This window comes from Elephantulus edwardii, unplaced genomic scaffold (genome assembly GCF_000299155.1).
Source record: "Elephantulus edwardii isolate Elephantulus edwardi_28Jun2011 unplaced genomic scaffold, EleEdw1.0 scaffold00079, whole genome shotgun sequence".
Classification (NCBI taxonomy): domain Eukaryota; kingdom Metazoa; phylum Chordata; class Mammalia; order Macroscelidea; family Macroscelididae; genus Elephantulus; species Elephantulus edwardii.
In genome coordinates this window covers 12,942,869-12,967,707 of record NW_006399829.1, presented here as the reverse complement: position 1 = coordinate 12,967,707, position 24,839 = coordinate 12,942,869, and the positions used below count along the sequence as shown (strand labels likewise).

Here is a 24,839-nt window from a genome sequence, read left to right as displayed (position 1 = left end):
TATATATTTAACCTTCCAAAACATCTTACAAGAAATTCCAGGCTCTCACTAACTCAAATAGTTTGCTGGCATAATAAAAGTTACCACTGAATGGAAAGTATTTTTGAGTGAAGATGTGAACAGCTGAAATGTGCAATACACAAAATAAATGTTCACTGAGCCTCAGAGAACCTTCAAGGCCACCTCTCTTTGTTGAGTTAAATACACATAGGCATGGTTGGCATAGCACTCTGGTTAATGGTGCCACCATTAGGTGCCACAATCTTAGGGGACAGCTGGAGGAATGAATAGCACATGGCTGAGACACTGCAATGAACCTGGGCCTGCAGGAAAGCCTCTCCAGGTGTCTGGCCTCTGGGAGATTAAGGAAAGTCAGTGCCAATCACAATACTACTACTGCCACTGAAATGAGCCTGCAGGAGACTTGGATGCTTGAGTGCATCTTCCCACCTTACACGGATGCTGTACGGATTAAAAGGCAATGATTGTGAAATCCTGAAAAAGAAAGACCTTCTGCAAGACTAAGCAGTCTGGTAGTAGTTAACGCTCAAGACAACTCTAAGGTGGAATTTTTTTAGCATCTGTAGAAGTAAGACTGATCACAAACTCTGAGAAAGAAATAGGTATGGAGCACACCAGCAATGTTTAATAGTTTCTGATTCCTCAAAGCTGACAATGTGCAGATACCCAAAGGGAAGCAATAGCCTCCCAGAAAATGCTGCGCCCATATGCAAAATACAAATTATGAAACTTGTAAATCCAACAGACAGATTATATCACTGTTAACCGTCTTTAAAACTTTGCACAGTCTTCAACATAAATTGACTACAAAAATGTCCTCAAGTGTTCAGGCTAAGCAAAATAACCTAGCAATGTTATTTATAGGCATATAAATGTTTCTGCAGAAAACTCATAAATGTTTTCTCCTCAAATAGGACACGTGTGGCTAGATTTATACTGCAATAGTAAATACTGTGTCCCATACTGCTGTCTTCCTATTATTTCCACAGTAGAGCTTTTCCACAAAAGAGTTTAAATAATCAGTAGTCCAGATTTTAACAAAATACACTACTCATGAAAGACAGTATTTTTTTTTGTACTGTAGTCACTTTAGATGTTCTTAAGGGTTAAAAGAGCTAAACATTTAAAGCTACACCAGGAGCACAATCAAGAAAATGACTGGGTTGGACAATCAGGGCATGGAGGGAGGTGGTAAAGGAAATAGGAAAGATCCAGCAGGGACTTGAAAAGATGGGGTAATGGTGGGCATAACCCAATGGTGATTAAGTCTATAGAATATACTGTATGGGAATGATGTATGAGGCATAATGCCAATGAAGGAAAGTGTGAAACACACACATACAAAAACTCCACTATGTACATGAATGAAACACAGTATATATGAATAATTATACACATACCAATAAATTTTTTTAAAAAAGGAATGATAAAAATCTGGATCAATAGGTGTGTGGCAAGGTAGACTGTGGGAGGAGGCAATAGGGAGGACAGAGCAAAAGTGCAACAACGAATGAATGAAAAAACCAAAGAAGAATGGTAACCATCTGATGAATTAAATGTTATTCCTTTACACTGAGGGAGAATAGGCCAAAGGGAAAGGCCAGTTCCCAAAATACCATTCTCAGAGGCTTCTCTAAGGAATAAAATCCACTGTATATTTCATAGTACAATTAGGTCAGTTGGAATAGCTTGGTTAGTAAAAATAATGTCAAGTATGAGAGTTTGGTACATAGCATCTGGAGTCTTGGGAGACTGTTGGTCTTCTCCTGTGTGGAGCAAAGGACATGAAGGGAACCATAGATTCAATTGATTAACAAGATCACAAGACTAAAGGCCCACTTGAGCCACAGGCTCCTGTAGGCTGAAACTAGAATTACATGGTTATCACCACTGCTTACCACTGCCCTCGACGAGGACACAGTAGAAAGCCTTGGTTAGATGGAGAAAAATTCTAGAACAAACCTTAAATTCATTTAAAAAAAAAACCAAACACCATGTATTTCCTAGACTTGAGACTTCAGAAGCCTCCAAGACTAGCACCCTAAAATATCCTTTTGATCTGAAACTGAAATCACTACTGGAGATTATTGTCAGTTAAACACTAGATTGCTGTAGTTGTTGCTGTGTGTCCTTGACTCGGAACTGATCCATAATTGATCCTCTAGTGGGCTTTCATAGGCAGTAAAGATTGCCCATCCTTCTCCCTCAAGCAGCTGGTGGTTTCAAACTGTGTGCCTTCGGAATTGCGGCGCAGTTTCTTAACCACTAGGCCACTGGAGCCTGTAAACAGTAACATCTATGAGGAATATGTCTATTTTCAACAAGCAACTATTTGAAATCAGTTGGCTAGTGTTTACCCAAAAACAAAGATGAGAAGGAAAGAAACTACAGGGGAAATATATATTTGAAAGAAGACAAGTCAGGATGGAAATGATGAGATGGCTGATACATTGTGAGAATGACTTAAAATGTCATGGACACTATCAGCTGATGCTGATGAACAGCAATCTTATTTGCTATGTAAACTTTCACCTACCATACACTAAAATGTTTCACCTAAAACACATAAGCAAATAGGTCTGTCCTGGAGAGGAGGAAAACAAGTTTTTTGTGGGAGGCAAGGATCTTGTAGCTTCATCTCATGTACTTTGGGCATGTTGTCAGAAGGGATCAGTGCTTGGAGAAGGACATCATGCTTGGAACAGTGGAAGAAGGACAGTGCAGGAGAGGAAGATTCAAGATTAGACAGATTGAATAAGATATTCAAATGGAAAACAGACACATGAAGAAATGCTCCAAATCACTGGCAATAAGAGAGATGCAAATCAAAACCACAATGAGGTACCACTCCAGTAAAAGTGGCAAAGTTTAACAGGGCAAGTAATAGATGTTGGAAAGGATGTGGCAAGAAAGGAACTCTTACACATTATTGGTGGGACTGTAAAATGGTACAACTATTCTGGAAGGGAGTTTGGCACTTCCTCAAAAAGCTGAACATAGAAATTCCATATAACCCAGCCATTCCACTACTTGGAATATGCCCTGAGAATATGAGAACTGAGGCACAAACTGAGATTTGTACAGCAGTGTTCATAGCAGCATTATTCACCATCACAAGAACATGGAAACAGCCCAAATGTCCAACCACAAACGAATGGATTGAGAAATTACGGTACATTCACACAATGGAATACTATACAGCACACAGGAACAATAAATAACTTTGTAAACCATTACCTAACTTGGGAGGGACTGGAGAACATTATGCTAAATGAACTAACTCAGTCCCATAAGGATAAATATTGTATAAAACCATTATTGTAGAATGAGTATAGGAAGCTAGGACAGTGGGAGAGGCTGGGAGCAGAGGGATATGGATGGGCAGAGGGAAGGGGTGATTAATCATTGGGTTGTACAATTTAATGGGTGGAGGGGTGAGGGAAACTGAAGGAATTTGCTCAAATTTGTAATTGAATTTTGTAAATAAATAAGTAGAAAAAAAAAGATTAGACAGACTGATTCAATAACTGGGGTAATGGAGGTAGATGTATCAGAGACAGTGAGACTGGCTGACGATAGGGCAGAATTCAGAGCTGTTATGCATTGGGTTGCAACTCGATGGCACATAACAATCATAAAACATTAACAACAGCAAAAATAACATCAGGATGCAGCACAGACTCTAGAGTCAGAATGTTCAAATTCTGGCCCTGTCACTTATTAACTATTTGAGCAACTAATCCCTAGGTGCCTCAATTTCCTCATCTATGCATGAGAACCGGTAACATATGTTGTTGTTACAAGCCACTGAGTTGACTATTACTGAGAGCAAGCGATCCTACAAACAACAATTCTGAGTCTTGTCCTATCCTATGCCACCATCACAATCTCTGCCATGCTCAAGGTCACTGTAGTAGTCACCATGTCAATCCACCTTGTTGTGGCTCTTTCCTCTCTTTCCCTGAGCCTCTACCTTCCCCAGCATGTTGTTTTCCAAGAACTGGTCCTTCCTAGCAACATGTCCAGAGTATGTGAGTTGAAGTCTCACTATCCTTGCATCGAAGGAGAACTCTAGTTGCACTTCCTCCAAAACAGATTTGTTTGGGGTTTTTGGCTTTGGGTTTGTTTTTTTTTTCTGTTGTTTGTTTGTTGTTTTTTTGTTTTGCTTTTTTTCAGGTCATGGCATATTGAGTATTTGTCACCAACACCACAATTCAAAGGCATCAATTTTTCTTTGGTCTTCGTTATTCAATGTTCATTTTCAGATGCATAGGAAATAACCAAATCAGGCACTCCCTGGTCCTTAAACTGACACCTTTGCTCTTTAGCACTTTACAGAGGTCCTAGACAAGCTATATAGTAAATGTTATAAAGACTTATTTTTTTAAAATATGTGAAACAAATAGTGTATTTTTTTTATCACTTGTAAATTCTCTTTCTAGAATACACAGAATTGTCACATAGGGTTTCTTTGGCTCTAAATCATATGGGAGCAGACCATCTGGTTTTGTCCCCTAAGGAACAGCTAGTAGTTTGAACTATCAACCTTCCAGCTAGTTAGCAGTCACGTGTTTAACCACGGCACCACAAGGACTTCCTTTAGATCAATACTAATGTCTTCTCATGGTCTCATAATGGATGGAATTTAATCTTACTTAGATCAACAATTAACAGCATTGTTATCAGTAGTCAAGAAATCAAAAGATCAATCCCAGAGGCGCACAGTTCGAATCCACCAGATGCTCTGCCGGGGAAGGAGGGACAATCTCCTCCTGTACCAGTCAGATCTGATTTGACAGTGCACTCACACAAAAATAATAAATTTTAAAAAAAAAAAGAAATCAAAAGATATACTGCATTAGGAAAGTCAGCTGTCAAGGACCTCTCCAAAGTACCAGAACAATGATGTCAGTTTAAAGACTAAGGTGCACCTGATTGAGGCCATGTTCTTTTCACTCACTTGTTATGCAGCTGAGAGCTGGACAATGAATAAAGATGACAGAAGTAGAATTGATTCCTTTGAGTTGTGTTGCTGGAGAAGCCCACTACTATTTCATGGACTTCCAAAAGAGCAAACAGATGTTGTGAAGCAAGGGCAGTCAGAGTGTTCCTTGCAGGCAAAGATGGCAAAGCTCCATCTCACAAACTTTGGGCATGTAGTTAGAAGGGGTTATTCCTTGGAAAGAAACATCATGCTTGGAAAGATAGAGGATCGGCAAAGGAAAGGAAGAGATCCTCAAGGAGACAGAGTAACACACTGTCTGTAAAAATGGGCTCAAATTTGTCAGAGACGATGAGGTTGGCACAGGATAGGTCAGGTTTCAGGTCTGTTGTTCACAGGGACTCTATGAGTCATGCTAGACTTGACAGCACCTAACAACAAAGGTCCCCTGGTCAAAATCATGCATCAACTCAAAATAAATTATATGATATGATAAATATATGATAAATTTTACAATAGTGGTTTTTTAAAAAAAAGAGTTATTGTAAAAATAATTTGTAAAGTGGCTGAAAGTCTCTACAGGCTAAGTCCTACTTTCATTATCTGAAAGCTGAGTATTTCTTTGTAACAACTCATACAATGAAATGGCACAAAGCTAAGAAAAATCACTAATTTAACTCAAACTCACTGCCATCAAGTCAGTGCAGACTCACAGGGGCCTTCCATTGTGTTTCCAAAGCTATTAATTCCAATGGAGCAGACTGTCCATCCTTTTCCTGCAGAAACACTGGTGGAGTCAAACTGAGGAGACATGCAGTCTACGGGGTAGCAATGCAACTTTCTAAAGATCGCCAGAGCTTACTGCATATACTATAGGTCTTGCCAACTAGTCTCCACATATGAGCAAAAATTTTCTTTATAAAATGTAAGTTTATTCATGTCACTCCCCTAATTAAGCCCTTCTGCAGTCTCCCATTATTCAAGATAGAGTTCAAGACTCCTAACAATCCCCTACGAAATCCATTCATCTCTAAGCTTGTTTTGTACCCCATTTCCCTTATATTCATTGTTATTCTGCAGTTTCTGGAAAAAACAATGTTCCTCCTTACTCAGGGCCTTTGCACATACAGTTCCATAAATGTTATTCACTCAGCTAACTTCTCATCCATTAGGAAACAGTGAACTACAATACTTTAGAAGTCTTAGCTCTTATCCTTGGTAGGATGGGTCCCTGGAGAGTACAAATGGTTTGCATTAGTCTATTAATTCAAAGGTGATTATTAGAATGTACAAAATGGGAGAAGAGTGGGGGGTATGTCTAGCAATCTGCTTTCATAAAGATCATAACTAAAAAAAAAAAAAAAACCAACAAAACCTATGAATTAATTTTACTTGGTCATATATGGAGTTGGCATCAACTCCAGAGTAAATTAGTTTGATTGTTTATTTGTTTATAACCAGTTTGGTTCTTCAGACTCCATGTTCTCCCAGGACCCTATACTTCTCCTACAAAATTTTTACAATTGTAAAGATTGCATTTTTGTGCATTATAATGCACTCACATAAATAATATGCATAGCATGTACAGGAAAATAGTGCACAAGGGAGCTTCATGGCTTGCAAAAAAAAAGTGTGCATGTTACTTGTTTAAAAGCAAAGCACATTTAAAAAAATTTTTTTTAAAAAAAGTAAAGCACATTTCACTGTATTTACTTGTTTAATGTCAGTCTCCTGGGCAGATTACAAGAAGTCATATATTCTTGTTGTTAGCACCACCTAGTTGGAACTGACTTATAGCTGGCCATCCAGTGGATTTTTCAGAGACTGATAACGGCATGTGAGGACATGGCTTATCTTTTTTCACTACAGAGGAGCCGGTAGATTCGAACCAAGTGCCTTTGGGTTGGCAACATAACTCCTTATCACTAAGTTACTCAGACTCATGGCAAACCTGTATACAACAGAATGAAACCCTGACCAATCCTGGCTAGCCTCACAATCTTTACTAAGTCTAAACTCACTGTCACAGTCTGTATCAATCCATCTCCTTGAGGGTCGTCTTCTCTTCTGCTGACCCTTCACCTTTCTAATCTTGATGTCCACTTCTAAGAACTGGCCCATCCAACAAACATGCCTAAAGCACATGAGGCTAAATCTCACTATCCTTGCTTCTAAGCTGTACTTTTTTATTTGTAGCTGTACTTCTTACAACACAGATTTGTTTGGGTTCTGGCCATCCATGGTATATCCAGTGTTCTGTGCCAACATCAAAATTCCAAGGCATCAATTTTTCTTCAGTTTTCATTATTCATTGTCTAACTTTCAAAAGCAATAAACATACAAATACCCCAAACCAAATCACTGCCATCAAGTCAATGCTGACTTACTAGCAGCCCTGTAGGAGAAAGTAGAACTATTCCATGGTTTCCAAATCTTTATGGAAACCAAGTGTAAAATCGTTCTCATCAGAAGCAGCTGGTAGATTTGAACCTCTGATCTTTCTTTGCATCCGAGCTTTCCACCAATGCATCACCAAGGCTCTATACCATAACTAGTGAGCCTCCCAATTTATTTTCCCTCCTACTTAGTGATTGTGGTGGTGGTGGTGGTGGTGGTTGTGTGCATCAAGTCAGAACCAACTCATAGCTGATCCTCCAGTGAGTTTTCCGAGGCAATAAATCACAAAGGAGGAGACTACCATTCTCCTGTGGAGCAGCTGGTGGATTTGAACCACATGCTTTTGGGATTGTCACTCAGCTTCTTACCACCACAGAGCTCCTCATTTAATGATGCTGTTGTTACTATAGCGACCCTATGAACAACAGATCTGAACCAGAGCCTATCCTGTACCAACTTCACAATCTGAGACACCCAAGCCCATTGCTACAGTCATTGTGCCAATTTACACGGCTAAGGGTTTTCCTCTGTTTCACCACCCCTCTACCTTTCCAAGCATGATGTTCCTCTCCAGGAAATAACCTCTCCTAGCAACATGCTCAAAGTATGTGAGACAAAGCTTCACCATCATTGCCTCCGAGGAGCACTATGGCTGCACCTAAGACATACCTGTTTGTTCTTTTTGTCTCTCCATGGGATATTCAGTACTCTCCTCTAACACCATTGTTCAAAGGCATCATTTTGTCTCCTGTCATCTTTATTCACTGTCCAGTTCTCAGCAGCATAGCAAATAACTGAAAAGACTATGGTCTGAATCAGATGCAGGTTGGTCCTCAAACTAACATATTTGCTCCTCAGTAATTTGGAGAGGTCCTTCCTTGACTGTAGCCTTATGTAGTACATAATGATGTACTACAACACATAATGATGTAGTACAATACATCAGCTAATCTCCTGAGTGTGGTACCAAGTGTTCTGTTTGTGGATCCAAGTAAGATGAAGCGGTTGGCTCTTTCAATCTTTTCTCAATTTATCATGATGTCGCCTATTGGTCCAGTGGTGATAAGTTTTGTGTTCTTATTATTGAGATGCACTCTATGTTGACGGCTGCAGTGTTTGATCTTCGGTGGCATGTGCTTTAAGTCCTCCACACTTTCTGCAAGCAAAGTTGTGTCTTTGGCATACCGAAGGTTATGGATGAGTCTTCCAGTCCTGATGCCACATTATTCTTCTTAGAGTTCAGCTTCTTGAATAATCTGCTCAGCATACAGTTTGAATAAGTATGGAGAAGGATACAACCCAGATGTGTTCCTTGCTTAATTTAAACGCAGTGTTCCCTTGCTCTGTTCACAAAGCAGCTTCTTGGTTTAGGAAGAGGTTTCGCATGAGCACAGTTAAGTGTCCGGGACTCCCATTCTTCTCAGTGTTAGCCATAATTTATTACAATCCACACAGTCAAACACTTTTGCATAGTCAATAAGGCACAAATAGACATTCTTCTGGTTTTCTCTGCTTTCAGCCAGGATCCATCTGACATCAGCAATGATATCCCTATTGCCATGGACTCTCCTGAAATCAGCTTGAACTTCTAACAGTTCTCTGTCCACCTACTGTCTAGCCATTTTTAAATTATCTTCAGCAGCATTTTGCTTGCATATGATATTAATAATATTGTATGATAATTTCCACATTCTGTTGAATCCCATTTCTTGGGAAAAGAACAAATATGGATCACTTCCAGTTAGTCAGCTGGGCAGCTATCCTTCAAATTTCCTGGCATAGACTGGAGAGCTTGTCTAAAGATGTATTTGTTATCTAAAATATGCCAACTGGTATCACATAGATTCCTAGGGCCTTATTTTTTGCCAATGTCTTAAGTGGAGCCTGAATTTCTTCTTTCCTTATCATTGGCTCTTGATCATATGGTATTTCCTGAAACACTTCAGTGCCAGCACTTCTTTCTTATTCTGCATATTCTCTGCATCTTCTTTTAATCCTTTCTGAATCATCCAAGATTTGCAACTCGAGGCTTGAATTTGTTTTTCAGTTTTTTCAGCTTGAAAAAGGCAAAGAGAATTCTTCCTTTTTTATTCTCCAATTCAAGGTCTCCATATATTCCATTATAATAGTTTGCTTTGTCTTCTCGAGCTGCCCTTTTAAATTTTCTGTTTAGCTCTTGTACTTCAACATTTCTTCTTTTTGTTTTGGCTTCTCAATGATAAACCAATATAAATCATTAACTATTATTCCTGTCTGGATTAAATTAACTCCTTATTACTTGGGGGGGGAATCAATATTTTTTAAAAATAAAATGTTATTTATTAAATCAGGAACATAGGAAGAAAAGATCCATAGCAGAAGATAATAGCATCTCTACTTCTTCTCCTTCCCCCCCCCCCCCTTTAGGGAGATCTGGTGAAAGGATCATCACTTCTGATGCAATTTACAGTCTCTGAAAATCTGCTGGAGGGTCGGTTATGAGTCGATTCCAATTTGATCGCAAGTAACAATAATCACGTCTCTCTTATTCTTCACCTTGCTCCTCTTTTAATAACAAGAATTCCCAACTCTCTGCTATCAAGCTGGTTCTGACGCATGGTAATCCTCTACTGCTTTTCTGAGGTCATAGAAAAAAACTATTTTTTTTTTATCTGTCACAGATTCAAACCCTAGAGATGAGCTGTCTTTATATCAGCACTGCAATTTGCTACAGACTATACCATAAGAGCTCCATCTCAAGTACTCTTTGATTGTTGCTGCTGTGTTGGGATCTTATAAAATCTCAAATTGAGTGATGTCAAGTGACTAAGGAGACCTTCCTCAAAGGGTCTTCTTGGCTGTCATCATTTCCACTTCTACAGAGCCGTCGTGTGCCTTCAAACCCAAACCTCTGGGTTATCGGCTGAACATCTAACTGACTGGCAGGGCTGCTCTGTAGTTCCTTCTAAAAAACCTGGACTCTCATCCCTTCAGAGGATGGCAGTGTGGTGATGTGACAAGAACACTGCCCTGGGAGTCTAAGCCTCAGCTCTTAGATTATTTACTAATCATTTCCCCCACTTTGATCTAAGATTCTACTATTAAATTTTACAAAGGCAGACAGGAAAGGGACAACAATAACAACTGAGACTATTATCAATGGCTTTTTAGTTTTTGGCTGAAGGTCTCATGGGTAGGTCTCAAGAACCACTCAAGCAGCTTCATGGCTGAAGTCTTAGTTGCTCAGTCACTTTTTCCTGGCCTATCAAAGCGACATTAGTAAGGCTGAAATCTCCCATAAGGTTTAAAGTCATAATTTTTAATAAATATATGAGTTGGTAAATCTTTGGGGAGATAAATGTTTGCATAGCCTTTTAGTCTTTGTTTTTCAGTCCTTAAATCCAGCAAAACCTTTAATACCGGGAAGATGGATTTGAAATTTTTCATGTAGAGAAAGCATTTCTGGAATTGTAACAAAATCAGTTTGGGGAGTTAGGCTAGTCTATTTTTATTCACAGTGTGGAACTCATGAGTATTTTACTTGGCCTAAACAGACTGAACTCAACCTCCCTAAACACACATAGATACACACACATACAGATGTTGACATGCATACACACCGACACATGGTATACACTTATGAAATTTCTGGGTCACTTTTAGAAATTGCTGAAAAGACAGACATTGCACAGATTTGCTGGCCTTGACCTAGACTGAGGGGCATGATTTATACCCTGGCAGTTTTGTAATGTTTGGAGAATAGTAAAATTCATCTAAATATGATTTCCACGTCATAAAAAAGAGATTTCAACAACTGGCAAGTATAAAGCACAATTCATGAGCAGAGAGCAAAAGGTGATGTTCTAACTTGTTTCTCTTGTTAACACATATGCAGATAATAAAGTTATTTAAATGCTTCGTTCATATTTTATGCACTTTTTCCACATTCCCTTCAAGTTACTACATTGTTTCTGCTCTATTTGAGTGACATATGACATAAGAGGTTTTTTAAGTACAGTAATATTTATCTCTGAAAAAAATTGTAAAATTATTTTCAACTCCAAGTGTTGGTTTTCTCTAGTTTTGAATGTTACATCACTTTATTATTCTCAGATTTGAGCTGCACCTTTTCTGGCTTAAGAGAGAAAAAACTGAGTATTGATGTAATCTGCAGTGTAAAATCCCTTCTCATCAACAAATTCCTTGTGCATTTAAAGTCAAGACATTATCCTGGGCAAAGTTCTTCTAGACTAAGATGCAGGATATCTCAATTTCTCTTTCTCCTCTAGGAGATTCTGCTCTCTGGAGGGTTTCTTGGCCCTCTGAGTTGTAATATTTTAAGTACCTTTTAAAATTTATGTCAAGTGTGAAAGATTGCCTACGTTAACAATCCAGTAAAGTTTGGATTCCTTCTTCTTTTTAAGAAAAGACAGGCGTACTTGCCTGGCTGATGGATAGACCTTTCTTATGTTTTTACTTAAGGGTAGGGCTTTTCTTTAGGCTTCGAAAAATTCTCTCAACAAATATTTCACTTTTAATTAGCTTGTGTTTCAAAATGGTGTTTATTTTGTTGTTAAATAAAACGAATACCAATTCAGCAATTTTTATATGTACCAGTTAGGGACACTATACCATCCAAGATATAGCAACTGGTCTTTTATAAGCCTGGAGTGTCAGAGGAAGGGGAGTCAGGTTATTGTTATTGTTATTGTTGGGCCTCATACTGACACCATGTACAACAGAGAGAAACTCTACCTGACTCTACACCATCCTCACAATCTGTGTGTTCAATGTTATATATACCTTGTACACCCAGTTCTTTGGTTGTGGATATTTTCATGAGTAAGAGGAGGATATGGGATATGTGGCTAATTGTGGCCAAGAGATCTTTAGAATCCCACTAACATTACTAAACATTTGGATCAAAGGTTCCATAGAAAAGTCCTAATCAAAACATGAGCATACAGAGCAGAATGTCCAATTCTCAGGAACATTTTGGAGCAAGGGAGGGTAGATGGATCACTGAAATTACCATTCTAAGAAAATACTTAAACATTTCACTGACTTCTGATAGGGAGAGGGAAAGTAATTTAAAAATCTTTCAACCATATTTTTTTAATTAATTTTAATGAACATTTACAGAGATTTTGGATTTCCATTCATTCATTCATTGTTGCACTTTTCTCGCCACCCACCCCACACCCACCCCCAGTTCACTCTTCTCTTTGAAAAGTAAAAGAAAAATTCCTTCATTGGTACACAATCCCCCCGCAGCCCCACCCCACCCCCACCCCAAGTATACGCCACTCTGCAACCCTCATTCCGGACTCTTATGATAATCATAATGCCCTAAAATGTATTGCTTTTAAACTGTTCTCTCCCTCTTTGGTTTCAATGCAGTATATATTCATCCAGTTTTCCTCATTCTTACCCCAACCCTGATGTCAGTCCCATTCTATGCAGTGTTTGTCCTTTTTGTGACTGAGATATTTCACTCAGCATAATGTCCTCCAGGGTCACCCATTTTGAATAATATTGCGTGAGTTCCTTGTTTTTCAATTCAGTGTAGTATTCCATTGTGTGAATATACCACAGCTTCTCTATCCATTCGCTTGTTGATGGACACATAGGTTGTTTCCAACTCCTTGCTATTATGAACAAATCTGCAATAAACATGGGTGTGCATATATCTGCTTGGATGTCAGTTATGGTCTCTTTAGGGTATATTCCCAGTAGTGGAAATGCTGGGTCAACAGGTATCTCTATTTGCAACTTTTTGAGAAAGCGCCACACCACTTTCCACAGTGGTTGACCATTTTACACTTCCACCAACAGTGAATATGGGTTCCAGTCTCTCCACAACCTCGCCGGCATTTGCTGCTTGCTGTTCTGTTAAATTTTGCTTGTCTTACTGGAGTGAGATGATATCTCATAGTTGTCTTGATATGCATCTCTCTAAGAGCTAGGGATTTTGAACATTTCTTCACGTGCTTGTTGGCCATCTGAATGTCTTCTTTGGTTAAGTGTCTGTTCATATCCTGTGCCCATTTTTCTATTCAATTATTTACCTTTATCTTGTTGTGGTACTCAACTATTTTATAAATTCTAGATATGAGTCCCTTATCTGACATATCATTACCAAACCCTTTTCCAAAGTCTGTGGCTTCCCTTTTTTCCCTGTTGGAGAAGGTTTTGGATGTGAATAGGGATCTGATTCTTAGAAGGTCCCATTCATCTATTTTATCTTCTCCTGGCTGTAGATTTTTCAGAAGACTGTTTATGTTGTGGCATAAAGGTTCTTCCAAGCTTTTCTTTAATGAAGTTTATAGTCCTTGGTTTTAGTGCTTAGTCCATGATCCACCTTGAGTTGGTTTTTGTATATGGAGTGAGGTGCAGATCTTGCTTAAGTCTTCTGCAGATACTTTTCCAATTTTGCCAACACCATTTGTTAAAAAGGCTGTCATTTCCCTACTTAACTGATTTCATCTCCTTGTCAAAAATCAGTTAACCACAGATAGATGGGCTTATTTCCAGGTTATCAATTCTATTCTATTGATCCATGTGTCTGTCATTGTACCAGTACCATGCTGTCTTAACTATCACAGCAGTGTAGTAGGATTTTAAATCAGGGAGTGAGATGCCTCCTGCCTTTCTTCTATTTTTAAGGAGTGCTTTGCTTATTCAGGGCTTCTTTCCACTCCAAATGAAGCTGGAGATTCCCTTTTCCATCTCCTTGAAGAATGGGATTGGGTTTTGTATCGGGATTGCATTTAACATTTTAACCATATATTGACACTCAACTGAGTACATCTTTATTTTTATGCACATTTTTCTAAATTTTATTCAAATGTATAGTATCATATTATCTTGTCATGAAATTTTGCAGTCAGAAATTGATCTAACATGCAACTAAGATACAGTAATAATAATGGGTAACTGGAATGCAAAAGTTAGGAATAGGGAAGAAGGATTGGTAGTCAGAAAATATGTACTTGGTGACAGAAAAGAGGCTAGAGATAGAATGATAGAATTCTCTACAATCGGTGATTTTTACAAGATACACAAACTATACACAGGGACATCACCTGATGGTCCACACAGGAATCATATTGATTACATCTGTGAAAAAAAATTAGTGGAGAAGTTCAATATTAACTGTGAAAATTAGGCCAGGTGCTGATTTTGGAACAGATCATCAACTACTCACATGCAAGTTCAAACTGAAGCTAAAGAAAATTAAATTGAATCCATAAGAACCAAAATTTGACTTTGGGTTTATGCCATCTGAATTTAAAAACCATCTCAGGAACAGGTTTAAGGCCTTGAACACTAATGAGGAAAGACCAGATGAGTTGTGGGAGGATATCAAGAATATCATCCATGAAGAATGAAAAAAGTCATTGAAAAGACAGAGAACGAAAAGACCAAAAAGGATGTCAGAAGAGACTCTGAATATTGTATTGGAATGCAGAGAAGCCAAAGCAAAGGGAAGAAATCAAGAAGTCAAGGAGCTGAAGATTTTAAAAGGCAGCTTGGGAAGACAAAGTAAAATATTATAATAAAATATTATAATAACATTTGCTAAGAACTGGAGTTAGAAAATCAGATTTATTCAGCATTTATTTATCTGAAGTAACTGAAGAAAAAATTCAAGCCTCAAATTGCAATACTTAAGGATTCTCTGGGAAGAATGTTGAACGATCCAGGAAGCATCAAAAGAAGATGGAAGGACTACACTGTACCAAAAAGAACTGGATGACATAGAAGAATTTCATGAAACAGTATATCATCAAGAGGTAATTGTAATGAAGGAGGAAGTTCAAGATGCTCTTAAGGAACTGGCAAAAAATAAGACCCCAGGAATTGATGGAATATCGATTGACATATTAAAAAATCAGATGCATCCCTGGAGGTGCTCACTAGGTTGTGCCAAAAAATCTGGAGGAAAATTACCTGTCCAATGGGCTGAAAGAGACTAATATTCATCCCCATTACAAAAAGAAGTGATCTAACAGAGTATGGAAATCATCAAATAATATCACACACACGGTCGGACTGAAGATTAGCCAAAAATGATTGGAAAAGCACATCAGCAGAGAACTTCCAGATGTGCAGGCAGGGTTTAGAAGAGGCCATGGCACTAGAGATACTACAACTAATGTTAGAGGGATCGTGGATGAAAGCAGAGAGTATCAGAGGAATGTCTGTTTCTTTGACTATACAAAGGCATTTTATTGTGTGGATCACAACAAATTGTGGCTAACCTTGAGAATAATGGGAATCCAAGAGCACTTAATTGTGCTTATGCAAAAACTATTCTTGGACCAGGAAGCAATCATCAGAAAAGAGCAAGGAAACATTGCATGTTTCAAAATCAGAAAAGGTATATATCAGGGATGTGTCCTATCTCCACACTTTTTCAATATATCTGCAGAACAGATCATTTGGGAGGCTGAACTTTATGATGAGAAATGTGGTGTCAACAACCTGCGATATGTGTGTGACACAATCTTGTCTGCTGAAACTGAGGAGGACCTGAGGCATTTGCTGTGGAAGATCAAGGACTGTAGTCTGCAATATGGTTTGAAGCTCAATATCAAGAAAACAAAGATTCTCACCAGTAGGCCAATTGGCAGCATCATGAAAGACAGGGAAGAGATTTGAGATTATTAACAGCTTCAGCTTGCTTGGTTTCACAATCAATACTCTTGGTACCAGCAGCCAGGAAATCAAAAGATTAATTGCTTTGGGAGAATCTGCTGTCAGGGACCTCTCCAGAACACTAAAAAAGCAACAGTGTCAGTATAGAGACTAAGGTGCACTGCACCTGATACAAGCCATAAACTTTGCAAATTACTTGCTATGCATCAGAGAGCTAAACAATGACTAAGAACGACAGAAGAATCAATGCCTTTGAGTTGTGCTGGAGAAGAGTATTGAACATACCATGGAATTCCCAGAAAACAAGTAAATCGTGATCTATCTTGGAAAGGGGGAAGGCAAGTTTCTTCTTGGAGGCAAAGATTTTGAAGATCCACTTCCCATATTTTGGGCATGCGGCCAGGAGAGGCCAGTCTTTGGAGAAGGACATCTTCCTTGGAAGGGTGGAGGGACAGCTCAGGAGAGAAAAGACCTCAGATGAGATAGACTGACATTGTAACTGGTGTAATAGAGGTAAGTGTGTCAGAGACATTGGGATCAGCTCAGAAAAGAACAGGGTACAGATCTATGATACATAAGGTCTCTAAGAGTAACAGGCGACTCGGTGGGATAGAACAACAACAATAACAAGAAGTAGCATATGGTTTCATTTTAAAGATAAATACAATTTTCATTCTTTATATTCCCAATAGAAGATTGTGGGTATTTTCTAGTCTATAACTATTTCAATTGAAATAACATAATTTAATTAACAAATTGTCTTGCTTTGGGAAGTTAAATTGCTCTAAAATCTTACTGATTATTCAAAAGGCTGCAATTCATCTCCTTGTCCATACATTTCCTTTTGATCACCAAAATATTTATATGAATAATTTCTATTCAAGAAAATGACCCATGTTAATTATAATGTCACCCAAAGCATAACAATTCCACTATAGTCTTACCAGTTGTGGGTCTGACCTCTAAAGAAACAAATTTTGTTAACTTTAATAAATATTAAATGAACATTTTAAAAAATTTATTCTCTAGTAAAGTAGAATCTTTCCCATTTACTTATTTTCAACATTAAAAAAATGATCTTTTGTGCATTCAGTTTCATTTTTCTATTCAATTCTTGATGTTATTTGTAAATGTGATTGGATTTTAACAGTGGCCTAGACTTAAACTCTAATCTGTAATGTAATGTAATGATCTCAGTCATCTTTTATATTTGCCATTTTCCTTTTAGTCTCCAGTCAATCTAAGTTTTTTATGATTATTACAAGCACCTTGATCTTTTCCTTTGTATGTTGTTTTCAGACTTCTGTATCCAACTACACCCCCACCTTCCACAATGCATACAGGGGAGGCTTTCTGACTTAACTGCTCAATCACAGTCAAGTAGCTGGTTTTTTCTCCCCTGAAACATAATTGCATGTCCTTTATGTTTTCTAACAGTCACTATGATTTGCTATTAGTCTTTAGTTTACTTTTTTAATTTCTTTCCGTCCACATTCTTGGCTCTTCTTCAAGTACACTCACAAACACTCACATGTGCCTCAGCTATAAACAAAGAGAAAGAGCTCCACAACCGGCTGGTACATTTAAGGACACCAGCACTGCTCAGCTCAAATCCCAGTGCGCACTTCGCCTCCTAGGCTTTTGAGTGTTTCTTCTGGGCCAATGCTAACTGCAGTCAACTTGCCTGAAATTTGTCTACCTTCCTGGTACCACGAACTTGTTTACTTTGAGCTCCCAGTGCCCTAATCAGTTACAATAATCACATCAATCACCTAACCAAGTCATCTCTCTTATATCTTTCCTTCATGCCTCTCTTGCCCAACTGCAACTTAAACATTATTATTACTGAGCCTTTCCACTAAGCCATACCAAAGTCCAACTTTGTTCCACAAAGCCTTCTCTTGATCCAAATGGTCTTCCGCCCAGCATTAGCACACAGGGCTTTCTCTTCACTTGGAGCTGCCTCTCAGCACAAACTTTGCTTCCTCATTATGTGATAAGGCCACAACTTCACAGCAGCATCATAATGACTTCCCATCCGAAATCCTTGACATCTGTTTATATACGGTCCTCTGCACTTCCGAAATCCACCAACTTCCCAAAGCCTTGCTTATCTATCAGTATAAACTCAAGAGTGGGTTCACAGTGGCTCATTCTGTCTCCCGACTCCATTCTTAGGGCAGGGATATCGACAGGAATGACCAAAGCCAGTTTTCATATGTTCAAAACAATCAGTGCACATTCCCTTCAACAACATCGCATTTATTGTCATAAAGTTACAGATTCCATCACATTTTCTACATAACCAATCAAGCCATCTGTGAATAAAGACAGTTTTGTTCTTTTTTTTTTTTTTTTTTCAATCTGGAAGTTTTTTCTCTGTTTCTTGCCTGATTGTACTGGCTAGAATCTCTACTACAACACTGAATAGAAACGGCTAGAATTGACGTCCATCCATGTCTAGTGTCTGATGTGAGAGGGGAAGAATTCAGTCTTTTACTGTTAAGTATGATGTTAGCTCTACACTTTTCATAAATGTGCTTTAGTTGAGCAAATTCTCTTCTACTCCTACAATGTTGAGAATTTTGAACTGATCATAAACTACTGGAGTGTTTTATGGTCAATGTTGCAGATTATTGTGGTTGATTTTTGAACATGAAACTCACTAAGTTTACTACAGTTGCCATAACAAAGAATAAAAATGGGGTTTAAAGCACAGAAATTTATTCTTCCACAGTTCTGGAAGATAAGAGTCTAAAATCAACAAGTCATCAAAGTTCTGCAAGCTCTGAAAGCTCTGCAGAAAACCCTTCCTGGCCTCCTCCAGAACCTAGTGGTCCCAAGTGTTCCATAATTGATAGCAACCTAACTTTAAGCTTTACCTCTGTCTTCACATGTATTTTGTGAATATATCTCTGTCTCAAAACTTTTGTAAGTATTGTTGTTGCTTATGTGCCATCGAGTCGCCTGTGACTCATAGAGACCCTACATACAACAGCTCTGAAGCTTGCCCTGTCCTGATCCAGTCTCACAAACTCCACCACAACTACCCTCATTACCGCAGTTACTGTATAAATGTATCTTATCATCTTCTCCTGCACTGTCCCTCCACCCTTTCAAGCATGATGTCCTTCAAAAACTGGTCCCTACTGGTCACATGCCCCAAATATGTGAGACGAAGCTTCAAAATTCTACCTTCAAAGAGAAACTTGGTTTCACCCTCTCTAAGACAGACCAATATGTTTTCTTGGTGGTACATGGTATGTTCAAGACTCCTCCAGCACAACAACTCAAAGGCACTGATCCTTCTTCTGTCATCCTTAGTCATTGCCCAGCTCTCTGGACAACATGTTGCTGTTGTTGTTGTTGTTCTGTGTCATCGAGTCACTTGCGACTCATAGTGACCCTATGTACAAGAGCTCTAAATGCTGTTCTATCCTATGCCAACCTAGCCATCTCAAATGCACTTATTCCCACCGCTCCAGCCACAGAATCAATCTGTGTCATCAAAGGTCATCCTCTCCTTCGCCGCCCTTCCACTCTGCCAAACATGATGTCTCTCTCCAAGCACCAGTCCCTCCTTGCAACATGCCCAAAGTATGTCAGACAAAGCTTCAGAATCCTTAACTCCAAGGAGCATTCTGGCTTCACCTTCTCCAGGACAAACCTGTTTGTTCTCCTAGCAGTCCATGGTATATTCAACACTCTTTTCCTGCACCACAGTTAAAGGCATCAATTCTCTTTCTATCAACCCTATTCACTGTCCAACTCTCTGATACATAGCATGTAATTGCGAAGACTATAGCCCGGATCAGGCACACCTTAGTCTCCAATCTGATTTTGTTGCTCTTCAGTACTCGGGAGAGGTCCCTCACAGCTGACTTTACCAATGCAATTCATCTCTTGATTTCCTGGCTGCTGTTACCGAGAGTGTTGACTGTGGAACCAAGTAAACTAAAACTGTTAACTATCTCAATCTCTTCACTATCCATACTGATGCTGCCAATTGGCCCAGTGGTGAGAATCTTCATTTTCTTGATGTCCATATTGGAGGCTGCAGTCTTTGACCTTCTGCAGCAAGCGCTTCAGGTCCTCCTCAGTTTCAGCAAGCAGGGTTGTATCATCTGCATAACGCAGGTTGTTGATAATTCTTCCACCAATCCTGATGCCACATTCCTCTTCGTATAGCGCAGCATCTCGGATGATCTGTTCTGCATACAGATTGAAAAGGTATGGAGACAGAATACATCCCTGATGGACCCCCTTCTTGATTTTGAACCATGTAGTGTCTCCTTGCTCTGTTCTGACGACTGCCTCTTGGTCCAAGTATAGGTTTCGCATTAGCACAATCAAGTGTTCTGGGATTCCTATTCTTCTCAGAGTCAGCCATAGCTTGTTGTGATCCACACAGTCAAAAGCCTTTGCATAGTCAATGAAACACAGATAGACATTCTTCTGGTATTCTCTGCTTTCTGCCAAGATCCATCTAACATTAGCTATAATATCCCTAGTACCACGGCCTCTCTTCTAAATCCAGCCTGCACATCTGGCATATTGTTCCAAATGTTTTTGGATAATTTTCAGCACATTCTTGCTTGCATGTGATATTAATAATATTGTTTGATAATACATAGCATAGCAAGTAATTTAATAAAAATTAGTAAAATAATATTTGCATAGCAAGCATTACATAGCAAGTAACTGTGATGATCATGGCCTGGATAAGGCACACCTTAGTCTCTAGACTGACAATGGTGCTTCTTAGTACTCTGTTGAGGTCTCTGACAGCAGATTTTCCCAGTGCAATTCATCTTTTGATTTCCTGATTACTGATTCTAAGAGTGTTGACTGTGGAGCCAAGCAAGCTGTAACTGTTAACAACCTCAATCTCTTCTTCATCTATCATGGTGTCGACTACAGTCCTTGACCTTCTGCAGCATGTACTTCAGATCCTCCTCACTTTCAGCAAGCAAGGTTGTATTGTCTGCATAAAGTAGGTTGTTGATGAGGCTTCCCCCAATCCTGATACTGGTAATTAAATAAAGGGTCCACTCAAAATCAAGATGATTTAATCTTGAGATTCTTGACTATTGACACATACATTTAAATAAGATCACATCCTAAAGTTCTGGGTACAAGCAATGGGTGAAAGATATGATTTAACTCAGAATAGCAACTTTCCTTCCCTGGCATGAAGTCCATCTGCTCAGGATAGTAGTTGTTGTTGTTAGGTGCTGTCAAGTTCAACTCATAGCAATCCTATGAACACAGACCTGAACCCTGTCCTATCCTATGCCATCCTCATTATCTCTGACACACTTGAGCCTATTTCTATAGTCACCGTATCAATCCATCTTGTAGGGGTTCTTCCTCTCTTTCACAGACTCTATATTTCTAATTATGATGTCCCTTTCCAAGGAATAGCCTCCACTAGCAATATGTCCAAAGTATGAGATATTATATATAATATATATAATATAGTATATAATATAGCCTATCAATATAGTATGTTGGGTTTGAATTGCTAGATTTTAATTCAGAAATCTTACATCCATATTCATGAAAGGGAGCTACGGTTGCCAAGTAGGTAAGGAGTTGTACTGACAACCCAAAGACAGATGGTTCGAAGCGACCAGTTGTCCTGCAGAAGAAAGGTGGGCAATCTCCTCCTGTGTACTTTACAGTCTGTGAAAATCTGCTAGCGGGTCAGCTAGGAATCAGTTCCATCTCAATGGCACATAATAAAAACCATATCCATGAAAGCTATCAGTGTACAATTTTTCTGGTAATGTTTTTGTATAGTTGTTATCAGGACACTATCTTAAAAGAGGTATTTTGAGAGTTTTTCCTTCCTCTTTTCTAGAAAATATTGTATTTCTATGGTAGAATTTACAAGAGAAGCCACATGGACTTGGAGCTTTCTTTGAAAAACAGTTTTTTAACCACAATTTCAATGATAGAACAATGGGTAAGGAGTTATACAGCCAAGTCAAAGACAGGCAGTTTGAGTTCAGAGGCTACTCTATGGGAAAAAGCTGGGCAATCTCCTCCCATAAAATTTATTGGCTCTGAAAATCTGCTGGAGGGTCAGCTATGAGTTGGTTCCAACATCAAGGAAATGACCACCACCACAATATATAAAGGCCTATCCAGTCTCCATATTTCCTTTTAAGTGAATTCCTGTAGTTCTGCTTTCAAAGAATTTATCCATTTTATCTAAGTTAATGAATTTATTAGAATAAATTTGTTTATAGTATTCATACTATCTGTTTAACATTTATGGACTCAATCCCTATAGCATTTCTCTTATTCCTAATACTGATTATTTGTATCTTCTTTCATTTTTTTTCTATTTGATTTCATTATCATTTCATCAATTTTCTTTATTTCCTCAAAGAACTTGCTTTTTAAAAAATGGCTTTTAAATGCATAAAATACAGTATTTACAAATTGACATTTTTCCTGGGTAAAATTTAGTGACATCAGCTGTTCTAATAGATACCATTAATATCCACTGCCAAGCTCTGGTCACCATAAACAGAAACTCAATGCTTTCTGAGTAATGAATCCTCTTCCTTCCTGCCTCTGGTAATCACTTACAGGTTTTGGTGTCTATACATTTGTTCATTCTTGATTTTTCATGGAAGTGATATCATATAATATTTGTCCTTTCATCTTAGTTCATTTAGCACAGGGAGCCCTAATGGCATAGTCTGCAGCGAACTGTATGCCTAACCCAAAGGCAGTTTGAGCAGCCCCCAGTGGCTCCACAGGAGAGAGAGAGGTAATTTTTGCCTGTGCAATTTACCATCTCTGAAAACACACTGGAGGATTAGATATGAGTTGGATTCAACTTTAAGGCTTTGGCCTCTTCATGTTGAGGAAGTAACCAAGGCCGTCAAAACTTATTGCTATAATGTTGCAAAACTCATAGCTGCCCCTTTAGTAGGTTTTAAGAAGCTATAAATCGCTTCTAAAAATCACTTCTAGAAGCTACAGATCATGAGGTATGAGGTAACTGCTCATCTTTCTCCCATGGAGCAGCGGTAGGTTCAAACCACCTGCCTCTGGGTTGGCAGCACGACTCCTCACCACTAGACCATCAGAGCTTCAACCAAAGCCCTACGTCAGCTTTTCTCAACTACTAACATTACAGCTGAAGCAACTCTCTGTTGTGCAGTTGCCTTGTACACTGTACAATTTGTAACGGTGTAACTAGCTGTTCACCATATAGATTCAGGTAGCAATCCTCTCCTTAGTTGTTCTAACCGAAAAAATGTACAGATACATCACATGTTCACTGGGAGAAAATATCACAGCTGACTAAAAACAAATGCTCTAGACTTTCTTTAGCCATTTTAGGAAACAGCACTGTAACTTGATGAACCTTCTCTACCTGACTATCCTCTAGGTAAAAACTGGTTCAGACCACGCCTCTGACACCGTTAATATGTTGTTGTTGTTGTTGTTGTTAGGTGCCATTGAGGTGTAGACAATTAATAGCGACCCTATGAATGAAAGACTTGAACACCTGTATAACTTTGTTTCTTCATGTTCACAGAGTTTCTGGAGGCATACTATTTCAGAAGTAGATGCCACTCCTGCTTCCAAGCTCGTTTTAATCAGGAAGCCCCACCAAACACTGCCCACCATGGGTAACCATTATCTCATTTGACACATCAGTGTCACAGTGATTAGCTCACAGCAACCATGAGTTACCTCTGTACAGCAAATGACCAACCAAAGTAAGCTAGAGTGATATTCACTGGGCCAGAGAGCCATTATTTGGCCTCAGTAACAGAGGATTGACTCAGGATTCTTCCTGAGGCTGATTTTATTCAGCCAGGGGGATTCAGAACACAGCCATTTAACTCTCTTAAACCATAGCCCCCCAGAGAAAATATGATATTAACGATGAAAATAAATAAACTGGCTAAAGCCAAAAATAGGCAGGAGGTAAGGAGATGGTAGAAAGGATGGGAGGAGAAAGCAGAAAGAAGAAACTAGAATGTCTTGGAGATGAAAAAGAGAAAGGGATGGAGCTTGGGCCTGGTACCCACCTGTGGTCGACACGACGTTCTCGGGGCTCTCACTGCACAGCTTGGACAGCAGACTGGTCTTGCCAGAACCTGTGAGGCCTATGCAAACCAGGTCATACTCTGGTCGTGCAGGTGGTGGTCCCTTGCAGCAGAGCGCTCTAAAACACTGGCAAGAGAGAAAGAACAAAATGTTTTTATTTTATTTTATGATTTTTTGGTGTGAATACCATCAAATCGGATCTAACTGGTATAGGAGGAGATTGCCCCTCCTTTTCCCGTAGAGCATCTGGTGGATTTGAACTGCACATCTCTGGGATTGCAGGGCAGTTCTTTGCTACTAGGCTACCAGAGCGCCCTACGAAAATATTTTTTTAAAAAAAAACGTAAGAAGGAGATCCAAGATGGCGGCGGAGGCAGCGACAGTGTGGTGAGCTGTGGGAGCAGCGAACCACTTAAAGCAGGGTCATTATGGCCTTCTACAGACTTCGGCTTATTGATAATTGAACACTTAAACAGTTGATGACTGGCCCTCAGTGAAAATTGAGGCTCAACAACAGGAATTCAAGGATTCCCAAAAGAAAGGGGCCAAAGAAGATGATTACCTATGCGTTGGAAAGGCCAAAGAGGACGATTACCTATGCATTGGACAGGCCAAAAAGGATGATTACCTATGCAATGGATTGCTGAAAGTCACTGTGAGTCTGATGACCTTAACAGTGGCAGCATGCACAAGAGGACGACATCCTAAATGCACCACATATTTTGTTCTGTTGAATGCTTCTGCCAAAAGATGGTTAGAC

General features: G+C 39.0%; 1 protein-coding gene across 1 annotated transcript in view; it reads right to left on the bottom strand.

Moving 5' to 3' along the window:
- The window catches only part of LOC102869190 (ADP-ribosylation factor-like protein 15-like), a 651,283-nt gene that overhangs the window by 403,837 nt on the left and 222,607 nt on the right, over positions 1–24,839 (bottom strand). The window contains exon 2 of the mRNA XM_006889569.1: positions 24,061–24,205. Coding sequence (XP_006889631.1) covers positions 24,061–24,205 — 145 coding nt within the window. The remainder of the gene's footprint in view (positions 1–24,060; positions 24,206–24,839) is intronic.